A 23,250-nucleotide genomic window follows, 5' to 3' on the forward strand; every position below is an offset into this window, starting at 1 on the left:
GTGGCTAAAAATTTGTATTGCCTGTTTGCATGAGGCTTAGAGCCTGAAGTGCCCAGATAGTCTAACACAGGGGTGTCAAACTTGTTGCATGCAGAGGGCCGAAGCTGGCATTCAGGGCTCCAGCTGAGGGCCGGAAGTGATGCCATTAAGCAGAAAGTGACATTATTAAGCAGCTAATGGCCAGAAATCAGACCCTGTTGTCATATAGAAACACATTAACAACAAATGACAGAAGAGAAAGTATGCAAATCTTGATCATATTTCAAGATTTGGGAAAGTCCAGTTTTCATCTGGGCTGCCATTTCAGCTGTAACACCTCAGCAGCTGAGAGCCTGAGGGCCTGATAAAAAGGCCCTTATATTTGACACCCCTGGTCTAACATATACTTTCAGCCTACTCCACATCTACTAGATCACTCTAACTATCCCTTTCTGTTTAGTAAAAACTTTCCTCACAAGCAGGACTGATGATCTGATTCTAATCTAATCCTTTTATTTTGACTGTATTGTCATCATAAACTGCAGTTCCAAAATTCAGGGTTGGCATGATACTATTATAAAAGCATCTCCTCCTTTTTGTGGATTTTACTGGAAAGAACTGTAGCTCAGTGTGAGAGCTCATGCTCTAGAAGTTCCCATGTTCAGTCTCTGGCATGTCCAGGTAGGAAAGAGAAAGACACTTGTCTGAAACCCAGGAGAGCTGCTGCCAGTCAGTGCAGACAATATTGAGCTAGTGCAGAGGTGTCCAAACTTTTTGGCAGGAGGGCCACATCATCTCTCTGACACTGCTGCATCAGGGGCTGAATTAATTTACATTTCAAATTTGAATAAATTTACATAAATGAATTTATTAGATATGGAACTTGTATGAATGTATGAAGGTCTTGCAATAGCTCAAGGCCTATAAAAGTCCTTGGACAAAGCAAGGCTGGTCTTTCCTTCACTGCTGCTACAGCATTGCAGACATGAAACAGCAAGCAGTGGAGGGAACCCTCATCCCACAGCTCATGCGAGAGGTCAAACAGTCATCTTCATGCTGAGAGCAGTTGCATTGGGCCAGCATGGGCTCCAGCAAGTCTCCGGAGGGCCAGAGGCTCATTGGAGACTGGGGGCTCCCTGTGGGCTGGATTGTGAGTCCGCGAGGACCACAAGCAGCCCCCAGGCCAGGGTTTGGGCACCCCTGAGCTGGAGGGACTAAGGCCCAAATCCTAAACAACTTTCCAGCGCTTGGCATAGCTGTGCCAATGGGACATGTGCTGCATTCTGCAGTTGGGTTGCAGTCATGGAGGCCTCCTCAAAGTAAGGGAATATTTGTCCCCTTACCTCAGAGCTGCATTGCCCTTATGTTGGTGCCGGAAAGTGGGTTGGGATTGTGCCCTAATGGTCTGACTAATCATGAGGCAGCTGCTTATGTTTGTTGAGCTTAGCTACATGTTTGAAGAAGTGAGCTTTGGTTAATACTCTCTACAAGCCATTTCTTTAGCAGAAATGCACTCAATCCCGCCCTGCCTTTTGAGCCTTCTTCATGTTAATGAGAGTATCCATTTTGTTTCTTTTGCAGTCCAATCCTAATCCTTGGAAAAACAAACAGTCGGGAGGGGATACATGACTGAAACTTATAAAATCATGCATAGAGTGGAGAGAGATACATTTTTCTTCTCTCATAAGACTAGGACCAGGAGTTATCCAAGGAAACTGATTGGTGGGGGATTTAAGATAGTCAAAAGGAGGTTCTTCTTCACCCTGAGCCTGATTTGTCTGTGAAATTCCTTGCCCCGAGATGTGGTGAGACCTCTAGCTTAAAAATGGATGGCTTAAAAGGGGATTCGGCAATTTATGGAGAACAGTTCTATCCATTGTTATTAGTCATAATGGCTGCCATGTACTACCTATGGGTTCAGTGGCAATATGACTTGGAATACTAGTTGCAGGGGTCCAATGGTGGGAGAGAGGTGTGCTTTTCTGTCCTGTTTGTGAGTTCCCCAGAGACAGCTGGTGAGCCACTGTAGGGAAAAAGTGTTGGATTCTGTGGGTGTCTGGTCGATCGAACAGGGCTCTTCTTATCTCTTGGGAAGTAATGACAAGCCTTAAATAACTTGGGGCTGAAATCCTATCCACTCTTACCTGGGAGTAAGTTCCATTGACTATAATGGGATTTAGGAGTAAGTCCCATTGACTATAATGGGAATTACTTCTGATTAGACATGCATAGGATTGAGCTGTGGGTCTCAAATAATCAAATATTATTTGATTAATGTGTAAGCAATTGAATTGTGAGGGTGGAAAGCCCCCATACTAAATAAGAAAGGGGCAGGAGACTATAGCAATTGAAAAAAATACTGTGTGTTAAATATGTCCTCCTCCAGCACTACAGATTTGATTAAAATTGGAACACAGACCTGCCACACATACATACACCAGGGTAACTGCTTTTAATGCAGGGGGGAGAGGACAATTCAGGATCTAATTCTATCCAATTTTCTAGCACCATTGCAGCCGCAATGCAGCCCCGAGGCAAGGGAACAAATGTTCCCATACCTTGAGCAGGCCTCTGTTACTGTCTCCACAACACAGGAAGCAGTGCATACCCCATTGGCACAGCTGCACTGGCACTGGAAAATTGGATAGGATTGGGTCCTCAGTCACAGATCTCCCACATCATGTCTGGTTTGAACCAACAAGCAAGAAGAATGTTCAACGAGTCAGATCAGCTCCATTGCTTCATGCCACTTTAATTTAGTACACCACTTCTTGGAAGACACAGGAATGTATCTGAGATCATGACGGCAGCCAGCCAGGACTGATGAGTGTTCTTTCCTGTGTAGCTAGGAAGTTACCCTGTTTGGTGGAAACTACATTTTTTTTTTAAATGTACATCTGCATATATGTTTTTTCCTTAATAAGGTGAGAGAGCAGTTTTACTTGCTCCCTTGGGCTCTTTTTGGTTTGCATATCAAAAAAAATTGCTGAGCAGCAGGCAAAAAAATTAAGGAATTACGAATCCTACCTGCAGAACAGCACTGTTGGTTCCATTTGTAGTGAGCAGTACAGCATGGAGCTGGTGGGTTTGTAAGGAGAACTGCATTTGCCAGTCCCTTTTGCCTTGGTGGTGGAACCAAATGTAGCTGTGACCACTGAACTTCAATGCTGTGCCTGGAAAGACAACCAAAGAAACATTCTGAAAGAGAACCAACAGTATACCGTGGTCTTCAAATGAGATGTTCCCGTCTCACACCTGATATATAGTGGATATCACTGCCTTGCATTCCTAAGAAACTGTACAGAAGTTTTCATGAACTTCCAGATACCGCTGTCTGCATGCCAAGGGTGCCAGTCCTAAACTGCTCCCTTACAATCCACACCTTGAAAGTGCCCTGGAGAAGGAAGCACAAGGGCCATGCCCAGGCAGCTTGAGCAACAGGTTTTTTTGCTATCCAAGTGCTAGTAATATGTTCTTCCTTTAGGGACTTTTCCTGGCCACTTTCCTGTTTTAACATTAAAGTGCTTGTGAAGAAAGCCGCAGCAGATGCATTGTATATGACCATTTATCATCACATCAACTGTTTGGGCTGAGTCAACCAACTGATCTGACATTCCTTTGTCTAATCTGCAGCTCCCCAATTATTTCTCTTTCCTTGGATTCCTTCTACCCTGTTGGTGCTTGTTGGTGGCTTGTGCACTCCTTCATTGTTTGTGACACATTTTTGTTCTATCTTTGTCAGAAATTATATGAATAATTTTTTCAAAATCTTACTTGGTTCTAGAAGCAGAACTAACAGTGCAATCTTATGCATGCTTCTTATGCATGCATGTTTACTCATAAGGAAGCAGCACTGTCTCCAGGGAGGTTTACTTCTAGGTAAGTGTATATAGCAATGCTTCCCAAACTCCTACAAGGGAGCTGGGAGCATTGTAAGTTGTTGCAGGGAATGGGGGAGAAGGCAGCAATGCGATTGCCAGGATTGCTCTGCTGCCAGGGACGGGAAGAGGGGTTTTCTACTTACCTGCAGCCAGTGCTGCAGTCCTGCGGGGTCTGAGGAGCCCTCCGCAGGGCTCCCCAAGCCTCTGTAATTGTGAAAAAGGGCACTTCTGGTTTTTGTCACGAAACTGGAAGTGCCCTTTTTTCTTTTTTCACAATTACAGAGGCTTGGGGAGCCCTGTGGAGGGCTCCCCGCACCCCCTAGGACTACAGTGCTGGTTGCAGGTAAGTAGAGAAATCCCCTCCTGTCCCCTGAAGGAATGTGATCCTGGGGATCGAGCTGCTGCCTTCCCCCTTCCCTCCCCTTAAAGGGGCATGGACCACGTGCTTCCCAGGCTGGTGGGTTGCAACCCACCTGTATGGGAACCACCAGTATATAGGATTGTAGCCTAAAGCATGGAAACCCAAATACCTGTACTGAAATTCTCTACTATGTAAGATATCTCTATAACATCTCTACTATATTTCATATAGTCCATGATATGAATGGCTGTATCTATAACTTTGCTCATCCTTTTTAGTAGGTGATGAATTATAGTCGATTGAATTTATCTGATAGATCTCAGACATTCTACATTTCAATCTTGAAAGTAGCAACTAAATTGATCAAAGTCCCCATTTTCATTATTATAAAGAAAGGCCAAATTTGTTAGCTCTTTGAAAAACCTGCAGACATTTACTAACTTCTGAAAGTACTTGCTCTCTGGTAAATTCTGCAGAGATATACAGTAGCTCCTGAGAATAGCTGCTGACATCAGCTCTGCATTTGCTAACCTCCTTATTAATTTAATGAGAAGTGCAACATCTGGATTGGTCTTATAATGCTTTGGGAGGTTAGGAATTAATGGAAAGATAGGATTGTCTATGTAAAAAAAATGGGCTTGGAATATCTTTTATAAAGGAGAGCAGAAGAAGGTGGTTGATGGGAAGACTTTCTCACCATTACAAGAACATATTTGTTCCAAGTTGTGCCGAGGAGTGAGAACACTGAGTCGGGCAGTGCTGTAAGTGAACACCGTGCTTGGGTCAAGCCGAATTGTCTCTCTGCAAGCACGCTGGGTACAATCTGCCTCATGGCATGGAATGTGAGTCACCTTCTTCATCTGTAGCCCTACTCGCTGGTCCATCTCTACAACTGACTGAGAAATCCTGCTTGAAAGGAAACTGGGCTTATAGAATGACCACTGTGGTTCTCCAATAGCCAACAGAAGGTCCACACCATCTGAAGCACCTGAAGGCTGCAAACTAGCCATGTGGATGTTTTGCCGCTTGGTTTCTAGGACACTTCCAAGAAACCTTTGTAGGTTGCGCCAGTGATCTCCTATAAATTCCTCAGGGGAAAGATGGCGGAAGTGTAGAACCACAGCCTTATCCAAAGCTTCCTGGCTGAAGGACCACACGTGGATGTGGACACTGCTTGTGGTTGTGAAGGTCCCATCACTGACTGTTACGTTCAGAGTATAGTGACCATGTGCAAGACCCTCATTTGCAATTATCTTGCCATCAGTAGCTCCCACTGAGAAGTGTCTGTTTTCTGATACCAAAGTGTATAGCAGGGTATCATGGGGGTCTTGATCTGTGGCATGGATTTTACCAAGAACCCCTCCCCGGAATGCTCTTTCATTGGTGGTGATGAAAATCTCTAGAGGGAGTGCTGAAGGAGGATATCGGCTTTGCTGAGTCACCTGGATGTTTACAAATGCAGATGAAGAAAGAGGAGGCATGCCGCTGTCTGTGACCTGGTGAGGAAAATTAAGCAGATCATTACAATGTTACATCAACATTTGAACATCAACATCTGCTCTGCAGTTTTTTTTCTTGTTTTTGATCTCAGTATAAAAAATCCATGCTTCTGCAGATGAATATGGACCTGCATTCTTTGGAAACCCACATTTCCAGAGTCTAGAACCTGCCCCCTTCCTGACCTTCCCCCCTGCCCTGTCAGTACCTTGTTCTGCCCTCCATTCTGCCACCCCGTTTTGCCTTCATTCCACCCTCCCCTGCCCCACCGCTCCCATCATCCTACCTGTGTTGGCAGGTCTTTGCAGATCTGCTGGCTTAGGAGAAGGTGCTAGCCTTCCACCAGTGCTCCACCAGCATGCAACTCTGCACTCCAGAGAGCTATCTGTGACTGCGTAAGGTGAGTGCAAGTGATGGAAGAGAGATCTACCTGGATTTGTAGAAGGTACTGTTCTTTCACTTTTCTGTTCAGGATGGCTGAAGTTACCAACAAGCCATCCTGGTTGATCTGGAATGCTTTCCCTTCATTTCCCTCTGTGATCTGGAAAGTATACGGTGGCCCATTCTCTACAGAGTCTCTGTCACTCATGATTAGCTCCAGGACACTCATGCCAAAAGGGGAATTCTCCTGAAGTGTTAGGGAAGAAGTCAGAGAAAGGTCAATCATTGAGTTAGGTACAGAAGTGCTAATTTGGCTTGAAAAATAGGATGGCTGAGGAGAAACAGAGTCTCTGAATTCAGGCTCAAGTTTTATATTGCTTTAGCCAATCTTTATTACAAAAACAAGACTTCAGGGATACTGTAGGGCAGGAGGGAAAAAAAAGAACTATCATACAATACTTGGTGTTTTTAAATAACCAATTTACCATTACATATTTGCACATTAGACAAACTTCAATAATGTAGCTTTCTGCTTATTTCAGAAACAAATGATTGACCAGATGTGGACATTCCTCAGCAGCTGACATCTGAAAACCCATTTCATGACTACATGATAGTCTCTATCACATGGTTCTTTTCCATAAACAGGAAGTGTGGGACTTCTTGTTTTAGTTAAAGGGACCATGCAAGGAAGGAGAAAAGTGAGTGGATAAGGAATCGGATTGCTACAGTCTGGAAAAAATGCAGGCAGCAGCAATCCACTTCCTTATCCACTCACCTTTTTCCTTATTCACACCGTCCCTTAAAAAGTCTTGCATTTTCTGTCTTTGAAAAAGAACCACAAAGAAGGAGGCAAGAAGCTTTTTTGGGACTAACTGTGCATAAATTGTGGCAGGGGTAGCAGCGATGGATCACAGGTGGTGTCACACCACAATCCTATCCCTGCCCCCGCTGCTGGGTGCAACGGCACCAAAATGCTGACTGTTGCATCCAGTGGTACTGCTGGAGGTCTCCTTGGGGGGAGGGGACTTTTGCCTTCTTCCCCTGGAGAAAGTCCCAAGCCCTGCAATGGGGCTTCTCAAGTCTGCGCTGGTTATTTTGCTGCAGCAGACTTGAGAGCCTTTGTGTTCAGCTTTGCCGCCTGACATGGTGGATAGGATTCGGCTGAGCAAGGCTCCGCCAGTGTCAACCCCCTCCCACCCCAGGTCCTAGCCTTGTCCTTCCTCCACCCCAGAACACCTCCCCCTCCGTCCCCAAGACCCTCACCTCCACCTGGAGCTCTTACTGTGCTCCGGGCAGTGTCCATCCAGCACTGAGCTCAGCACCAACTGCTGCTGGGCTGGCACTCCCCTCTCTCTGGGTGTCATGGACATGCCTTACAAAACATTTGTGACACCCAGCACTGGCATTGGAGCACAGTGCCAGTGCTGAGGTAGGATAAGATTGGGCCCTCAGGCAGCAGACCAAGTTGGGGCAATCTTGTCCTGCATGAAATGTGTCTAAACTGGTTCAAAGTGTTCAAGTCTGAACCAGTTAACAAACCATTTTTTCAAGCTAGTATCTGAACCAGAACTGAAGTGGATATTCAGATACTGGTGAAGCTGAAGCTGAACTGAATCCAAATTTTTAATGGTTCAACATTCTATGTATTACTGTTAAGTATGGTTTTCTCTTAGGTTCTAGGCAATCTAATGATTAACACAGTAACTCTCAGTATTATAACTCTCAGCAAAAGAACAATTAGGTAATTGCTTCTGAATTGCTACTTTACCTGCACCGTCACACTGTAATTTAGCTGAAAGAACCTTGGTGGGTTATCGTTGACATCAGACACCCGAATAAACACATTCGTATCACTAAAAAGAGCAGCCTGTCCATTGTCCATGGCTTGGACTTTCAGAGTATAGCTGGATATCTAGAAAATATAACACATACACTAGGAAGTTTTGGTTATTCTGACATCCATTATTCCAACTGGTAAGGATTAAATAAAATATTATTTATTGTCCTTATTATCAATGACAAGTACTAGTGTTCGTGGGACTGATCAGTTTTAAGATGCTTATGGCACCTCAATTCTATCTAGGACTGGGTCAGCGCCAGCACATGCTGGACTTTGCATAAAATTTGTGAGTGTTCCAAAGAATCAAAAATATCTTCATTATCAAGACTGTTCTCTAATTTTTGGACTCCATTGGTTTTCCATACATCGAGCAATATTCATGGTGTGTAGGGGATTTCTATGTTTAATGAATGACAAGTGATGTTGTATTAACTATTATAATTATTTTTCAGAACACACGAGGCAGACAGATGCCATGAACTCTTTTTATCGTGTTTGCACAGCTCCTCCTTTGACTTGTAGAGATGAAGTTCAATGATTTCATTTTCAATATCATGTTGTAAATAGCCTCCTGTCATTCCTCCTCATTTCCTTTCACTCACCTCTTCCCTGTCCAGGTGCTCAGCAATATGTATCTGTCCACTTTTGGGATTAATGGCAAAATGGCCCAATGAATTCCCTTCCACAAAAGAATATGTTATCTGGTTGTTCATCTCCCCGTCTTTGTCATCAGCTAAAACCTAGTGAGGGAAAAGGAATCACATCATCACAAAATCTTTTCATGGGATGGAAGTGATTCTGTTGAATTATTTCCTAGAGTCCTACTAAAACATGCAGAATAAAAAGAAAAATACAGCAGGGAAAAGTAATATTCAGCTGCTCTGGTGGCACTTTTGGGGATAGAAGGTACAGGACAAAAACTTAAAATCCACTGCACCAATATCCTCCTCCACAACAATTTTCCAAATATTCAAAAAAACAAAAAGTATACAGTACAGTACTCCTGGGAATATACCAAATGCACAACACATTGTTATCAAATGCTTCCCAATGCCAAACTCCCTGGCTGTGGAAAGACAGTATACCAGGGAAAAGAGGTCTTGCCTATCCTTTCCCCTGAAATCTCCAAAGAAATACTAGCTTCCTATGAACACAGAGTTGTTTTTGTTTATATTACACTGCAAACAGTGTAGTCTTTTAATGACAAACATACATATTATCCAAGTATTACTCTTCACAGAGGTCACTGAAATGCAAAATTTTAATGGCAGACAAAACTGTGGCCACAGTCTGGTAGGGAATGATGGAATCTCATGTATGTCTTACCGTGAGGATTATTTCACCAACAGCAGCATCCTCACGGATGTCAATGGTGTAAAGGTCTTGGCTGAACATTGGCACGTGATCATTTATGTCCGTGATGTTGATCACTACCATGGTGATGTCACTGAGAGAAGCAGAGCCCTTTCTTATACCCTCAATAGACAGGTAATATTCGTGGCTAAGTTCAAAATCCAAATTTGCATTGACATATAGGATACCTGCATTCATAAAAGGAAAAGAAGGAATATTTTAGATACATCCTCTTAGAAACCAGACAGAACAACAGGATGACCCGAGCCAGGATGGTATAGTGGTTCTGGTGTTTGACTTAGACCTGGAAGATCGAAGTTCAAATCCGCACTCAGCCATGAAGCTTCCTGGGTGACCTTGGGCTAGTCACTAAGTCTTACGTACCTCACAGGGTTGTTGTAAGGACAAAAAGAAGGAAGGAACAAAGTTCACCACACTGAGCTCTTCAGAGGAAAGGAAGTATAAAATGTGAAAAATAAACAAATGACTGAAGGTTGATGCTACAGGTGGGTGTTGTGCTGCACTGGCCCAAGGGACTGGAAAAGGGTCACCTGGGATGGTTTCAGCCCTGTGGGAAGCTTGCATAAATTGCAACATTAGAACTAGAAAATGTGGCGACTGTATTTTCTTACTTTTGTATATGAGTCACACACAGAAGTAAGAAAACATAAAGTCACTGTTCAGTTCTATTTCATGACTTGCATGGCAGCTAACTGGCTTTCTTCCTGGCCCTGTATGGTAAAGCTGGGCAGCTCAAAAAAAGCCAAACTAGCTAATGGAAAGAAGAAAGTGCCTGCATAAATGAAGGGAGGGGAAGAGGACAAGTTTGAGTCGAGACTTTTTCCTCTTTCCCTCTCTCAACTCACGTAGACACCTCATTGTCTCATAGCCTTTTCCTAGGTGGCTCTGCGATTTCACAGGGACTCTGGAAGGCAGCCAGTGGTGGCAGCAGCAGCTCATCCTCTTTCACAGTCCTAGAGGGGTAGAAGATGGAGTTGCCAGCCTGTCAGGTATGCTGGGTGGGGGGGGGGGGAGATAGAGGGGCCATATGTGCTTGCAGGGCCCAGTTCTGGCCCTTGTCCCAACTCCCAGACAAATAAAACAGCCTCAGTTAATCTATTCAGTCAAAGGTGACAAACAAGGCCACTACATTTATATGTGGAGTTTTGAGTAAGAATGGCAGAAAACTAATGCTGTGAATGAGCTTGGTTTTTTCCCCCCTGTGTGTGTTATGTGAAACCATGTCTCTCATTCAGGGCTTGCAAGTCCATGCAACCACTAAAAGTGGGCTGCATGGGTGGCGGATTGTGAGGGGTTTGAAGGGGCAGCGGACTTGGGGTTGCTGTCACTCCAAGTCTGCTGTCACTCCCTCCAACCACTGCCGCCTCCCTCCCTCAATCCAAGAATGATCAGCTTTGTGCTGGAGTGAGCCCAAAGCACATTCTGTTTTGTGATTACTTGAGTGTGAAGCTAATCATTGCGCTACTTACTGGGATCCTCACTCGCTGCCTCGAAACCCAGAAGTTCTAGATTTTCACCAGAAGTCCAACGCTTCTGCGTTTCAATGCAGTGCACCAAGAACACAATAAGGTTTCTGGTGTTTTAAGCTCAGGGGCGGCAGACCGGAGCCTGCATCAGGTGGCCAGTGTAGGTTGCATTGCCTCTGCTCTTAGTTCTTGTTGGATCTGTCATGTCTTTGTGGATCAAGGGCTTAGGGAAATCCAGGGAGGGGTAAAGTAGTATAACAAATTTTCATGAGGGAAGTTAGAAGAATCTAGAAGAGAGACCAGAGAAACTCTTTACACAAGCAACAGAAAGAGCAGAAAGTTGGACTGTCCTGGACACTGTGTAAATGACCCACATACCTGTGTTTGAATGGAGCCTGAATTTTCCATGATCGTTTCCATTTGTGATCTCGTACTTGATCTCAGTGCCTTGAACACCATCCCTTGTCAGTAAAGCTAGGTTTAGAATCTCTGTACCAACTGCAACATCTTCCTTTACTTCAACCACATACTCAGTATCCAGAAACATTGGTAGGTATTCCTTCAGATCCACTACTGACACTGTAACAGTGACCATAGAAGAAAGCGAACGTGGAAAACCCCTATCCTTGGCACACACAGTCAGGTTCATCGAAGAAGGCTGTGATTCTTTTAGAGGTTTCTCTAGCCGTATCACGCCAGTTGCCTCCTCAATAGAAAAGTAGCCATTTGCTGGTTCAGCAAGAGAATAGATGACTGCTGCATTCAGACCTGGGGGGAGGGGAAGAAACACTCATAAAAATTATGCAACTTCATTTGGAAACCCTTATGTGATACATGACAATTTGAAGGGAAACTGCCACCTGGCATCTCATCTTTTTCCTAAATTGTCAGAGAATTTATCAGGTGAGTCACCTGGGAACTGGAGAAGCAAATGGAAACATCTTCTGTTCTCTGCCATCAGCCAGAGGATGGATAGTCCCCGGAGCTTGTACCCTTACTCTCAGAATGAACACCATAGCAAGAGGAAGATCAATCTGCCTCCCACCGGACCGGTCTGAAAAAGAGCTGTAATCCAACTGTCATGGATCTGAAGAACTGAGCACAGCCACCAGTCAGAGGATGGTTTTTTAACTGTTATTGCAAGCCCCCCAGGTATCATTTTGATCAAAAGACATCAGATAAATTTATCAGCAAATATGCTGTAAGCTGCCATGAGTGCTTCTCGAATGGGAAGAGAAAGGTGGGGTGCCGATAAATAAATGCAACCTTGATTAAAAGATAGGGGATGTTGTTTGCTGGGAATGAAATAAATCAGTATAGAATATAGACACTATGATGGTAAATTCTGTAACTACAGTATTTCATGAACTTATATCAATGATGAAAGTTTACTAGGTTCTGTTTTACAAGTACCTGCAGGTTAGAAATACTGTCATGGCACAAAAAGGGGCAAAGAATATTTTAAGGTGGATGATTGAATCTGAAGATACAATTAGGATCAAAATGAAGGGGAATCTTTGTAGATGGTATAATGTATTAACACTTTGGATCACCTCAGGGTTAAATACTGCATTTCAAAATAAGAAAAAGGTCTGCAGCAAACAACCTCACAATAGGGTTGGATGTTTCTGCTTTGGTAATGGATCAAGGTTTCTGATTTTAGATGAAACGATGTCGGGCAGCCGTGCAGTGGAATTTGAAACTTTGGAGACGTAATATATACAGTAGTGCAAATAGCACACGCTGAGTTTGGATTTCAACAGTGTGCAGGAAGATTTTCTTCATCTCTGATGTGAATAAGAACTAGCACATTTTGGAAAATGGTAAATATCTCCAAAGAAGACATGCTAAATTGAAATTAGGATGTTTTTTAAATCAAAAGGCTGATTGTTGAATTAAGGAGTGTGATTATGTTCAGTTACATCATTATGGCAGAATTATTTATGCCAAGCACAAGAAAACTATTACACAGCTTTCAAGTAATGAGTGGTTATATAAAAGCAATGAAACTACAAGAATGGCAAGGCTAATGGTATATACAGTAGTTAGGCTCAAAAAGGAAAGACAGCTGTCTTCATCAGTGAGTACACTGCAGTGACTAGATACACAAAGCATCTTACATTATTTACCTATAGCCAGCTCTAGTTAACTCAATCTTATTAATGTCTTTTCCTGGTATGTATAAACTTGTATGATATCATTTGTATGAGCACTGAATTTTACTGCTTTTTATCATGCAAATTGTGAAAAATTAATCATTAAAAATGACCAGGAAGTTTTATGGAAGAAATTATGCCTTTCGCACTTAAATATCAAGTCAGAGCTAAGTAAAACACCTTTATGTCATTAGGTATTTGTTTACAAGCTGTTTTCTTAAATATCCTGAACCCAGTTGTTGTTGTTTTTTAATGCTACTTTGAGTGCAGAATGCCATTTGGTGGGCCACTGTGAGATACAGGAAACTGGCCTAGATGGGCTTTTGCCCTGATCTAGCAGGACTCTTCTTATGCTCTTAGCCCCAGACAACTTTTAAAGTTGTCACACCCACAAGCTATATTTTTGCTTTACATGCTGACAGTATAATCCAGATTGCAAGTTTGTATTAACTTCCACATCCTGACATACCTTCATCTGGATCCCTTGCAAAGACAACTGCAATGGGTGTCTTTAGTGTGGTGTTATCAAAGACAGCTACAGTATAATGATTGGGAAAGAACCTCGGAGCATTGTCATTCGTATCCTGTATGTCCAGAGTTATATCCATTTGGCAGAAACGTCCTCCTCCATCTGTTGCCTTCGCAACAAGGTGGTACTTAGGCTTCAGCTCCCGGTCAAGGACCATAGAAGTAGCCAGCTCTCCTGGTGAGAAGGAAGACATATGGTCATGCACAGCGGTTTAAAGAAACAACAACACAATTTTAAACACTTACATGCTGTTGTTAGGGAAAGGGACTCCTAGGAGAAACCCTAGGTGATTTGCATCTGCTGCCACCATCCCAGACTACAGAGACAAGGCAGAAGAGGACCATCTGGGAAAAACCACCCTCCCAGGAGAGCACTGAGCAGAGAATTACAACAAAAAAAACTACAAAATGAAGCTATTCTAGCAACTCTAGCATCGTTACAACCTTGACCCCCCCTTCCCCAAAAGCTGAAGCATGGGAATTTCATAAATTTAAAAATCTTTACTCCTTGAATTCAAAATGCACACACATCTTTTTATTAAAAACCTGGCTATGCTATAGTATTCTAGCTGTCAGTCAATTTTCAGGAGAACACCAAGGTAGTCATTCAAGTTAAAAAGAATTGCTTGAAATACTCCGCATGCTCTACAGTATGTAGGAAGAACATTCTCAATTCTAATGCATGCGCAAGGAAGGATTATGTGCAAGGAAGGCTTTAAAGTATTTCCCTTTAAAATGGCTATCAAGGGAAAAGGATATGCTTCTCTTACCTGTATGGGGATCCAATCTAAATTCTTCAGCACCAGATCCATGGAGACTATAAGTAATCTGGCCATTGGTGCCAACATCAGCATCCGTGGCTGACACTTTCATTACTGAAAACCCTGAAGGTGCATCTTCGGAAACTGTTCCTTTGTATGGTGTCTGGAAAAAAGATAACTCATGTTACCCATGGAAATGACTGATTTCATTTCTGGCGCTGAAAATACCTGACGGGTCCTGAGCTGCCCAGTGTGCAGGGTTGCTGTGGCACCAAAATGGCTACTGTGGCATCCTGAGTGCACAAGGCCATCACTGCCAGCTCCTTGGGGAAAGGGAACATTCATCCCCTTGCTCGGGTAGGGAAAGTAGCCCTGCAATGGGGCTACTCAACTCTGCACCGGCTATTTAGCCAGCACAGAGTAAGGGAGTTCCATGTCAGGCCGGGAGTCCCATGTCAGGCCCCCTTCCCGCCACACACCCTCCCCCACCACAGCTTCTCCCCACCCTCCCCCACCCCGGAATGCCTCCCGCCATGTCCCCATTTACATCTCCACCACCTGGCGCTAACCTGGATCTCCAGGTGGCGGTTGCCCAGCCTCTGCCTGACACTGGCTCAGTGTGGAATTGTGTTGAGCCAGTGCCCACACTAGCTGGGCGGTATGTGTCACAGGCGTGCTTTATGGCAGTGAGCCGGTGTGCCATGTTCAGGATCGGGCCCTAAAATGGTCCAATTTGGACCTACTTATGCAATTCCAAGCAAAAGTGACCTGGTGAAATGTCCATATCTCACACTGTCAGAATCATCAAATTACACAACTAGAAGGGGACAGAGACTTGCTAGTCTAGTCCTTAACCCAAAGCCAAGACCATCCATGCATCAGCTTATATATTGGTTTGGTTGGTTATGTTGTTGTGGGTAATAGTATGGACTGATCCAGGCCTGGATCGGAGACTACTGGGAACTCTACAGCTCCAAGCTTTCTAAAATCAGGGAGATATGAATAAATAAGAGTAGCCAAATATCTGACCCTGCTAACTGGATCACAACATGCCACAGGCAGAGAGTAAGGACAGCACTGGACAAAAGGGAGACAGTAACAAAAACTCAAAGATGCAGAACAGCTCATGAAACAAGGCCAGTGGATCCTCAGCAATTATCATTATTTAAAACTTACAGAGCACCTACCTTTCACCTGACGTGTTTCATGTGAACTGCTCTTCTTCAGTGCTGTATGCATGTGCCTTGTGTGACTATGACAAAATGAAGGATCTACATATGCTTTGGTTCAAACCCATCATATTTCTAGCTGGAAATATGTCAGGATCCATGAACCTTTGCTAAGATACCTTTGTGTACCTTCTGAATGTAATGCATTCTGCTGAACACAAGGGCTACCCTCTGCAGAAAGGTGTCTGCAAAGACAAATAGATCCAGACAACTCAAGCAAGAAACCTCTGCCTCATCTTTGGATACCACTCCTGGCAAGTTTTCCCCGGTGTGCATCCACTGCGTATTTATATTTTACTACACTGTGTAGTTGTGTACTTATGTGTGCTCAGTATCCCAATTTTTCTAGTATTCATGTTATATATTCTAAGTTAAAACCAACAAAGCCATAAGGAGACCACAGTTTGTATTAGATAGCATAGCTCCTCTCTGTTTGCTTTTCTCTTAAAGTGCAGATATTGGCCTACTTTGCACTGTCCTCTCCTGCAGCATTGAAACCTGAAGCTTGAAACCAAAATAGCCAGTGCATGTTTCATGTTGCCTGCAAAATAAGGTATGAGATGACCGAGCACTGCAGGTATGTTATCATTCCACCAAATCCTTGGTTATGCATGTTGTGGCTTCTCAAAATTATTTTGGGCTTGGACATGCTGCAGAGGTGGGACAACTTTGTGGGTGAGCAAACACAGACTTCCAGACATAAACAATCACCTGCTTGCATGCAGGGCTGTTATCATTGACATCGAGCACCAAAATTTCCACTTCTGTCACTGCTTGAAACTTTCCATCAGAAACTGTAACTGTAAGCAGGTATTTTTCTATTTCCTCCCTGTTCAGAGGCTTCTGGGAGAAAATCGTCCATTCTCCATCAATTTGGTCAACATCAAACTGTCCCAGAACATCTCCTTCTAGCAGGGGAGAGAAGGCACAGATATGAAAGACAATCCAAAGAAACTAAGAAACATCTTTCTTCCAGGGAGAGAGATGAGAAAAGAGGTAGTAAAGGCATGCTGAATTGCCTTAGGGCGCAATCCTAACCCCTTATGTCAGTGCTGGAAAGCACTGACATAAGGATAATGAAGCTCCAAGGTAAGGGAACAAACATTCCCTTACTTTGAGGAGGCCTCTATGAGTAATACCCAACTGCAGGATGCAGCACATGTCCCATTGGTACCGCTATGCCAGTGCTGGAAAGCACTGACATAAGGGGTTAGGATTGCGCCCTAAGTGTCATTTACCCAGCACAAAAATTATGTGTAGAAAACCAGAAGATCTGCTTTACCTCAACACCAGAGGTCTCCAAACTTTTGGGCCAGAGGGCCACATCAAATATCTGGCATGGTGTGGAAGGCCAGAAAAAAAAATTAAATATAAAATTTAAATAAATAAATTAGAGATGGAACTTAGATGAGTGAATAAATGAATGAATGGGCTCATTCATTCAACCTCTCTGGCCCTCAGAACACCCTCCAGACACAATCAGAGCACAGTTCTGGTCATATTCAGTTGAGCGGGCCAGAGGCTTTCAGGGGACAAGAGGTTGGCCGCGGGCCGGAAAGAGGCTTGCTGCGGGCCGCATCTGGCGCCCGGGCCAGGGTTTGGAGACCCCTGCTCAAGACCAATTATAGGGAGCAACAGAATACTTTACTCTCCGAATAAAGAGTACTCAATTGCTGTATTGAAAAATGGATTGACTGAACCAAAGTAGATAACAATGTATAATGAAACAGTTGGTTCAACATGCACTGTGTTTCAAAATCAACCACATTAACCACACAACCTCTCAATTTGTGGTAGCTTGATACTTTGTGGCGACATGCTGAATATGGGTGATGTGATCACAGAGTAATGTGATACATTCTTAATCCATTTGATCCACAGTCTTGGGGGGAAGTAAGAGGAAATATTTTCCCTTTCCTCCCTGTAAGCCTCATGATTGCAGATGGAGCTCCTTAGACCTGCGCTAACACCCTAGCTAGCACAAGTCCAAGGAGAGAAAGGGAGGCACGTTGAGAGATGAGGAAGTTGCCCACTCCGGGTGCCACCCCCTCCTGCCTCCTGACACTCCTCCTGCATTCCCCCTGTTCTTCCCTCTCCCCCAGCACCAGCTCACCATTGTCGGTGTGTCCACGATCATGCTCTGGACCTCTGCGGTTTCTCCAGTGGCGGTCCAGAAGCACACAGTTACGTACACTTCTGGATCATCTTTTACAATGGCCAGAAAGTGCATTCTGCCTTTGGAACACTACTTCCAAAGGCAGAGCCCATCAACAGGATTGGGCCCCTTCATGGCTCAGCTTCATGGCTGTGCTGCCCCAGTGGTATATAACACTCCTGGCTACTGGAATTAGTAAGTGATGGATGTCACCCAGGAAGTGAATTCACAGTGTGAATCAACTTACTCTAAATGCAAAAGAACTTCTCAAACCTGATTAGTAGAACAAATGCCAATCACTATGATACAGAATTTGGATGTCATATGTCCATTCACACAACATATTTTCTATCAGATTTTTCCCACAACAATTCTTGGTCAAATTTGTCAAAGGAAAGTGGTAGGAGTGGCAACTAGGTTCCAGTTCTCAGTGTCAAAGCACTGCCATTCCTGAGATCACTGACATACAGTTTTCATGCTAGCACAATTCCCACAATATATCCTGATAAGAAAAATATGTTGCATAAATGGTCCTTAATTCATAATTAGTGAATATCATCATATACCCTCAAAGCTTGAATAAAACTACTTACAGAATAAGGGCCTTCTCAACAATAATTAAACCTAGTCAGTGGCATAGCTAGAGGAGGTGCAAAACACTGAGTTTTGCAGAGCTTCACTGCAGTGTGCAAGGGGCCCCTCCCCTTCAGAGCCATTCCAGGTGGGGGGAACAAAATGGAGGTGTTCACCTCCGTTTTACTCTCCCCACCTGGAATGGCTGTGAGGGGGAGAAGGAGGGACCCTTGTATGCTGCGGTGAGGCTCCCTGCAAAACTTGCACCCCTTCTAGTTACACCACTGAACTTATCAGAAAAAATATGGTAGTATACTGGTTATTCTACTACATTATTAGAATAGGGAGGTAGAAGGGAATGAGAAGGGAGGTAGATTCTCACCAGTAATGTAACATATGACTTGTCTGTTTTGCTCTGAAATATCAGTGTCTATAGTTCTGAGAGTGGCAATCATTTCACCAGGATCTGCATTCTCAACCACTGACCCTTTGTAGAGTTTGGAGGTGAACTGTGGGGCATTGTCATTTTCATCAGTGATGGTAACCTCCACTAGTGCCTGGGAAGAAAGCTGTACTTCCCTGCCATGGTCTGATGCTACGACATAAAACTGATAGGTTTCTTGAACTTCACAGTCTAGCTCTTTAAGTGTCAGTATCCAGCCACTTTCACTGTCAATGGTAAAGAGTTCTCTGATATTTACAGGTTGAGATTCTATGCTGTAGGTCACTTGCCCATCACTTCCAGTGTCCTGGTCATTAGCAGTGACCTGAATCACAGGAGTTCCTGCTGGCATGTTCTCCATTACAAAGGCTCTGTAGGGATCAGCTTCAAAAACTGGTTTGTTATCATTGACATCTTTTACATGTATGTTTATAGATACCAAAGAGACCAAGTCAGTATCCTCATGTAAACAGTGAGCTAATACGTCAAGTTGGAACCACTTCATCTTCTCATGATCCATTGCCTTCTGAATAGTCAAGGCCCCTGTCTGCTTATCCAAAGTGAATATTTCATCTTTATTGCTTTCAGGAGTGGTTCCTTTCACCAGACTATAGATGATGGGTTCCTCTGCCACAGCTTTAATTGACCCTATTTCTGACCCCTCTGGAAGATCCTCAGATGCTGAGAATGTATACAGCGGCTCAGAAAACCTTGGCAAAGACACGTCCTTTGGAACAACCTGAAGGTTCACTGGGACAACAGAATTCCAGTGAGGAGGCATGGCATCTTCAGCTTTGACTTTGAAGTTCACTGTTCTGTTTTCTAGCCCATTGAGGCTCTTTTTGATCTGAACAACCCCAGTGGCAGTGTTAATCTCAATTACATCCTCTGCTATCACTTCCTCTACTGAATCTACAGAATAGATGACATCAGCATTCACTCCTTCATCAGCATCATAAGCTAGTACTTGAATGACTGGGGAGCCTTTGCTGACATTGGATTGGACCGACAAGATGTATTCAGAGGCCTTGAACTGGGGCGGGTTGTCATTCTCATCTGTGAGTATGATTTTGACAGTGCAAAAGGCCACCTTCCCTCCTCTGTCCTTGGCCATGATTTTAATAGCAACAACTCTTTCCGTGGAATTTTCTCTGTCCAGTTTCTGCAGGGTTTCAATGCGACCCCTGTCATCTATTGCAAATTTCTCTTGACCAAGCTTGTTTATAATGGTATAATCTACAATGCCATACAGGCCATCATCTGGGTCAGTAGCTAACAGTTCGATCACCTTGGTTCCTATCTTAGCATTTTCAGCCAAAACTGCTTCATAAACATCCTGCTGAAATGATGGACTGTATTTGTTTACATTTGTGGCATTGATGTACACAGACACTGCAGACTTAAATATTCCATCTGACGCAGAGACCCTTAGGCTGTAAAAAGGCTCCAAGTTCTTTTTGCAATGATTAAGTGTGGAAATGATCCCAGAAGCACTATCAATGGTGAAATGTCTTCTGTCATTCCCTGAAAGTATCAAATATTCCAGTTTGGGGGTATCCATGCTATCAGCATCAAAAGCCTGCACCTTTGTTACAATGTGACCACAAGTTGCCATTTCACTCACATTAGCCTCATAGTGAAGCTGACTGAACTTGGGTGGGTTGTCGTTGATATCCAACACTCTGACAATAACAAGAGCTTCACTGCTGAGAGGAGGCATTCCGTGGTCTGTGGCTCTCACCTTAATGTGAAACTCATGGTTGACTTCATAATCCAGTGCCTGAGTTGTTATCATTTCACCTGTGTTGGCATTAACATGAAAGAACTTTGCCATGTCTGACATGTCTTCCAAGATCTGATATGAAATGAGTTTGTTCCGCCCTGAATCTCTGTCAGTAGCAAAGAGCTGTATAACAGGGGTCCGAGCCGCCATACCTTCAGAGACAGATGCAGTATAAACCATCTGAGAAAATACAGGCACATTGTCATTAATATCCTCAACCTCCACTTCTACCATTGCTTCTGAAAAGGCACCCAATGCTGTGTCTGTAGCTCTAACAGTAAAGACATGCTTTGTCTCAGATTCGTAGTCCAGTTGGCTGATGACCGTAAGCACACCGGTCTTGAAGTCAATGTTGAACTGTTTAAGGGCCATTTTGTCCTCAATGTTGTATATTAGACGCAAGCCTTCAGGGCTCCGAGCCTGAATGTGGAGAACAGGTATGTAGAGTGGTATGTTTTCAGGCACTTTCACAGTATAGAAGAGGCTTTGGAACTGAGGACTGGATTTGTTCCTCACTGTGATGAGAACCTCTTCTTCAGCGTACAAAGGAGGATCACCAGCATCTCTAGCAATAACTCTTAGTGTGTATTTATTTAAAGTTTGGTAATCAAGGGGTTTCATGAGTGATATATCCCCTAGGTAAGGGTCAATCCGGAAATACTTGCAGTCTTTCTCAAAGGAGTAAAAAATCAGTCCATTATTTCCCAGGTCCCGGTCAGTTGCAGATACCTGAAAGATAACATCTCCTGGCTCAGTGCCGTCCTGAACTGCTGTATAATAAGGGACATTTTCAAAATGGGGTGGATTGTCATTAACATCGTCCACATATATTTTGACAATTGCATGAGACACTCTTGGTGGATTTCCAGTGTCCTTTACCTCCACAGCAATTTCATGTATGTCCTCAGTTTCACGGTCAAAATCCACACTGTTGGTTTGTAGCACTCCTGAAGACTGGATCATCCTGAATCTCTCTTTGCCATTCAAGATGGAATAAAACAGGGGTTCATTCAGTTGGTTCCCAATGACCCCCAAAACAATCAGAGTTTGAATATCTGTGGAGTTCTCCTTCACTCTGGCTGTATACAAATCTTGATCAAATTTTAAGGTGCTTACTTGTACTTCTGTAAAATTTATTCTGACCAAAGCATTAGTCTTATATAAACCATCCCTAGCTCTAACTGTGAGTTCACGATAGCTTCCCAAAGTAGTAGCATTCAACACAGATATGAGGCCAGTTGTTGGGTGGATGTGGAAAAAACTGTCAGCATTGCCTTCCACAATACTATAGATGATATCTGAGTCTACATCTTCAGCATGTACTGTAAGAAGTTCCATACCTTGATGAACTGGAAGCCCTGCAGAAACTTCATATACGCTTTTTGAAAAGACTGGAGGACAATCATTTGTATCTCTGATGTAAATGGTGACTTCAGTAGGTTTGGAAGCAAATAAAGTGGGGTTGCCACTGTCATGGACGTGGACACTAAAGTTGAAAACTTGGATACGCTCGTAATCAATACCAGCGCAAGTTGTAAGAGTGCCCATGTTTGGATCTAATTTGAAAAAAACCAGTGCCTCTGGCTGCAAAATTTCATAGACCAACAAAGCATTAGAATCTCGGTCAGCATCTGATGCACGTATTACCAGTGGGGCATTGTTTTCATCCATAACCATACTACCCCATGGAATGTTCTCACTGATCCAGCCAACAAAGGAAGGCTTATCAAAGACAGGGGCATTATCATTGCTGTCTATGACATAAACAAACACTGGGACATCCATAAATGCTCCTGCCATGTTGGTGCCACGGATTTTCAGCTGATAAGATGAAGTCTGCTCAAAATCCAAGTTCTTCTGAGTAGAAATAAGCCCAGATTGAAAGTTGATGGAAAATAAGTCATCCTTATTTCCTTCTTTGATTTTATAGGTAACAGATGAAAGACTCATGGCTGAAACAAGGATGACAGGAGAACCGATGACAGCAGATTCACTGATTTCTGTAACATATTCGTTCTCAGTAAATTGAGGAGGTGTGCCATCAGAGGGTCTAATATAAATGTTCACAGTAGTGGAATCCTTCAGCTGGGGGAATCCTTGATCTTCTGCTTTAACAGTAAGAGTGAATCGCTCTTGCTTGCACTGATCTAGTTTCTGCAAAACTGTTATAATTCCAGATAACCTGTCAATAGTGAAGTAATCTCCATTGTTTCCTAAAAAGAAAAAAAGAAAAGCTAAGATGAAGAGAGCAAGTCTACTATTTATTTGTCATTAAGTTTACTGCTTTTCAGTTATGTACCTAGAACGATGTACCAAATGTCCTGGGAAATAACTGCCCTTTAAAGAAGCCCACTCTGTTTCCTGGAGTTTGTGTTGTGAGGGCTGCACTGTAAATTCTTACTTTAAGAGTCCTTTTGCACACAAGGGGCAAGGAATAGTGAGAGAGCCTAATCCTGATCTGGTTTATTTGGAAATAAGCGCCATTGATTTCAGTGATATTTACTTCTGAATAAGTATGCATAGAATTGCAGTCTTGGGGGACAAACAGCCCAATCATTTGTGTGTGTACTCAGAAGTAAGTTTCGTTGTAGTCAATGTGGTTTACTCCCAGGTAAATATGGATAGGATTGCAGGCAAATAATTGCATTCAAGAGAGGGTAATGCTGTCTTCCTTGGTAGGCTCTACTCTTGTTTACAGAGATCTAGGAAATCTAAATCATATAAGCCATGCATGGTCAAAGTCATATATCAGGTATAAACAAGAGACACCTGTGCTGCAGTTTGGATGAAGGTATGAGGTGATGGGGAATTGACAGAGAGCAAAATGTGTTTGCACTGAAC

General features: G+C 43.4%; 1 protein-coding gene across 1 annotated transcript in view; it reads right to left on the reverse strand.

Annotated features, from left to right (window-relative positions):
- FAT2 (FAT atypical cadherin 2) overlaps positions 1-23,250 on the reverse strand; it is a 73,909-nt gene that overhangs the window by 18,097 nt on the left and 32,562 nt on the right. The window contains exons 9-19 of the mRNA XM_066616072.1: positions 18,567-22,622; positions 16,168-16,364; positions 14,237-14,390; positions 13,408-13,641; positions 11,161-11,550; positions 9,269-9,483; positions 8,545-8,682; positions 7,871-8,014; positions 6,149-6,346; positions 4,919-5,717; positions 3,007-3,152 (exon numbers count right to left, since the gene is read on the reverse strand). Of these exons, the coding sequence (XP_066472169.1) occupies positions 3,007-3,152; positions 4,919-5,717; positions 6,149-6,346; positions 7,871-8,014; positions 8,545-8,682; positions 9,269-9,483; positions 11,161-11,550; positions 13,408-13,641; positions 14,237-14,390; positions 16,168-16,364; positions 18,567-22,622 (6,671 nt within the window). The remainder of the gene's footprint in view (positions 1-3,006; positions 3,153-4,918; positions 5,718-6,148; positions 6,347-7,870; positions 8,015-8,544; positions 8,683-9,268; positions 9,484-11,160; positions 11,551-13,407; positions 13,642-14,236; positions 14,391-16,167; positions 16,365-18,566; positions 22,623-23,250) is intronic.

This window comes from Tiliqua scincoides, chromosome 2, assembly GCF_035046505.1.
Source record: "Tiliqua scincoides isolate rTilSci1 chromosome 2, rTilSci1.hap2, whole genome shotgun sequence".
Taxonomy (NCBI): domain Eukaryota; kingdom Metazoa; phylum Chordata; class Lepidosauria; order Squamata; family Scincidae; genus Tiliqua; species Tiliqua scincoides.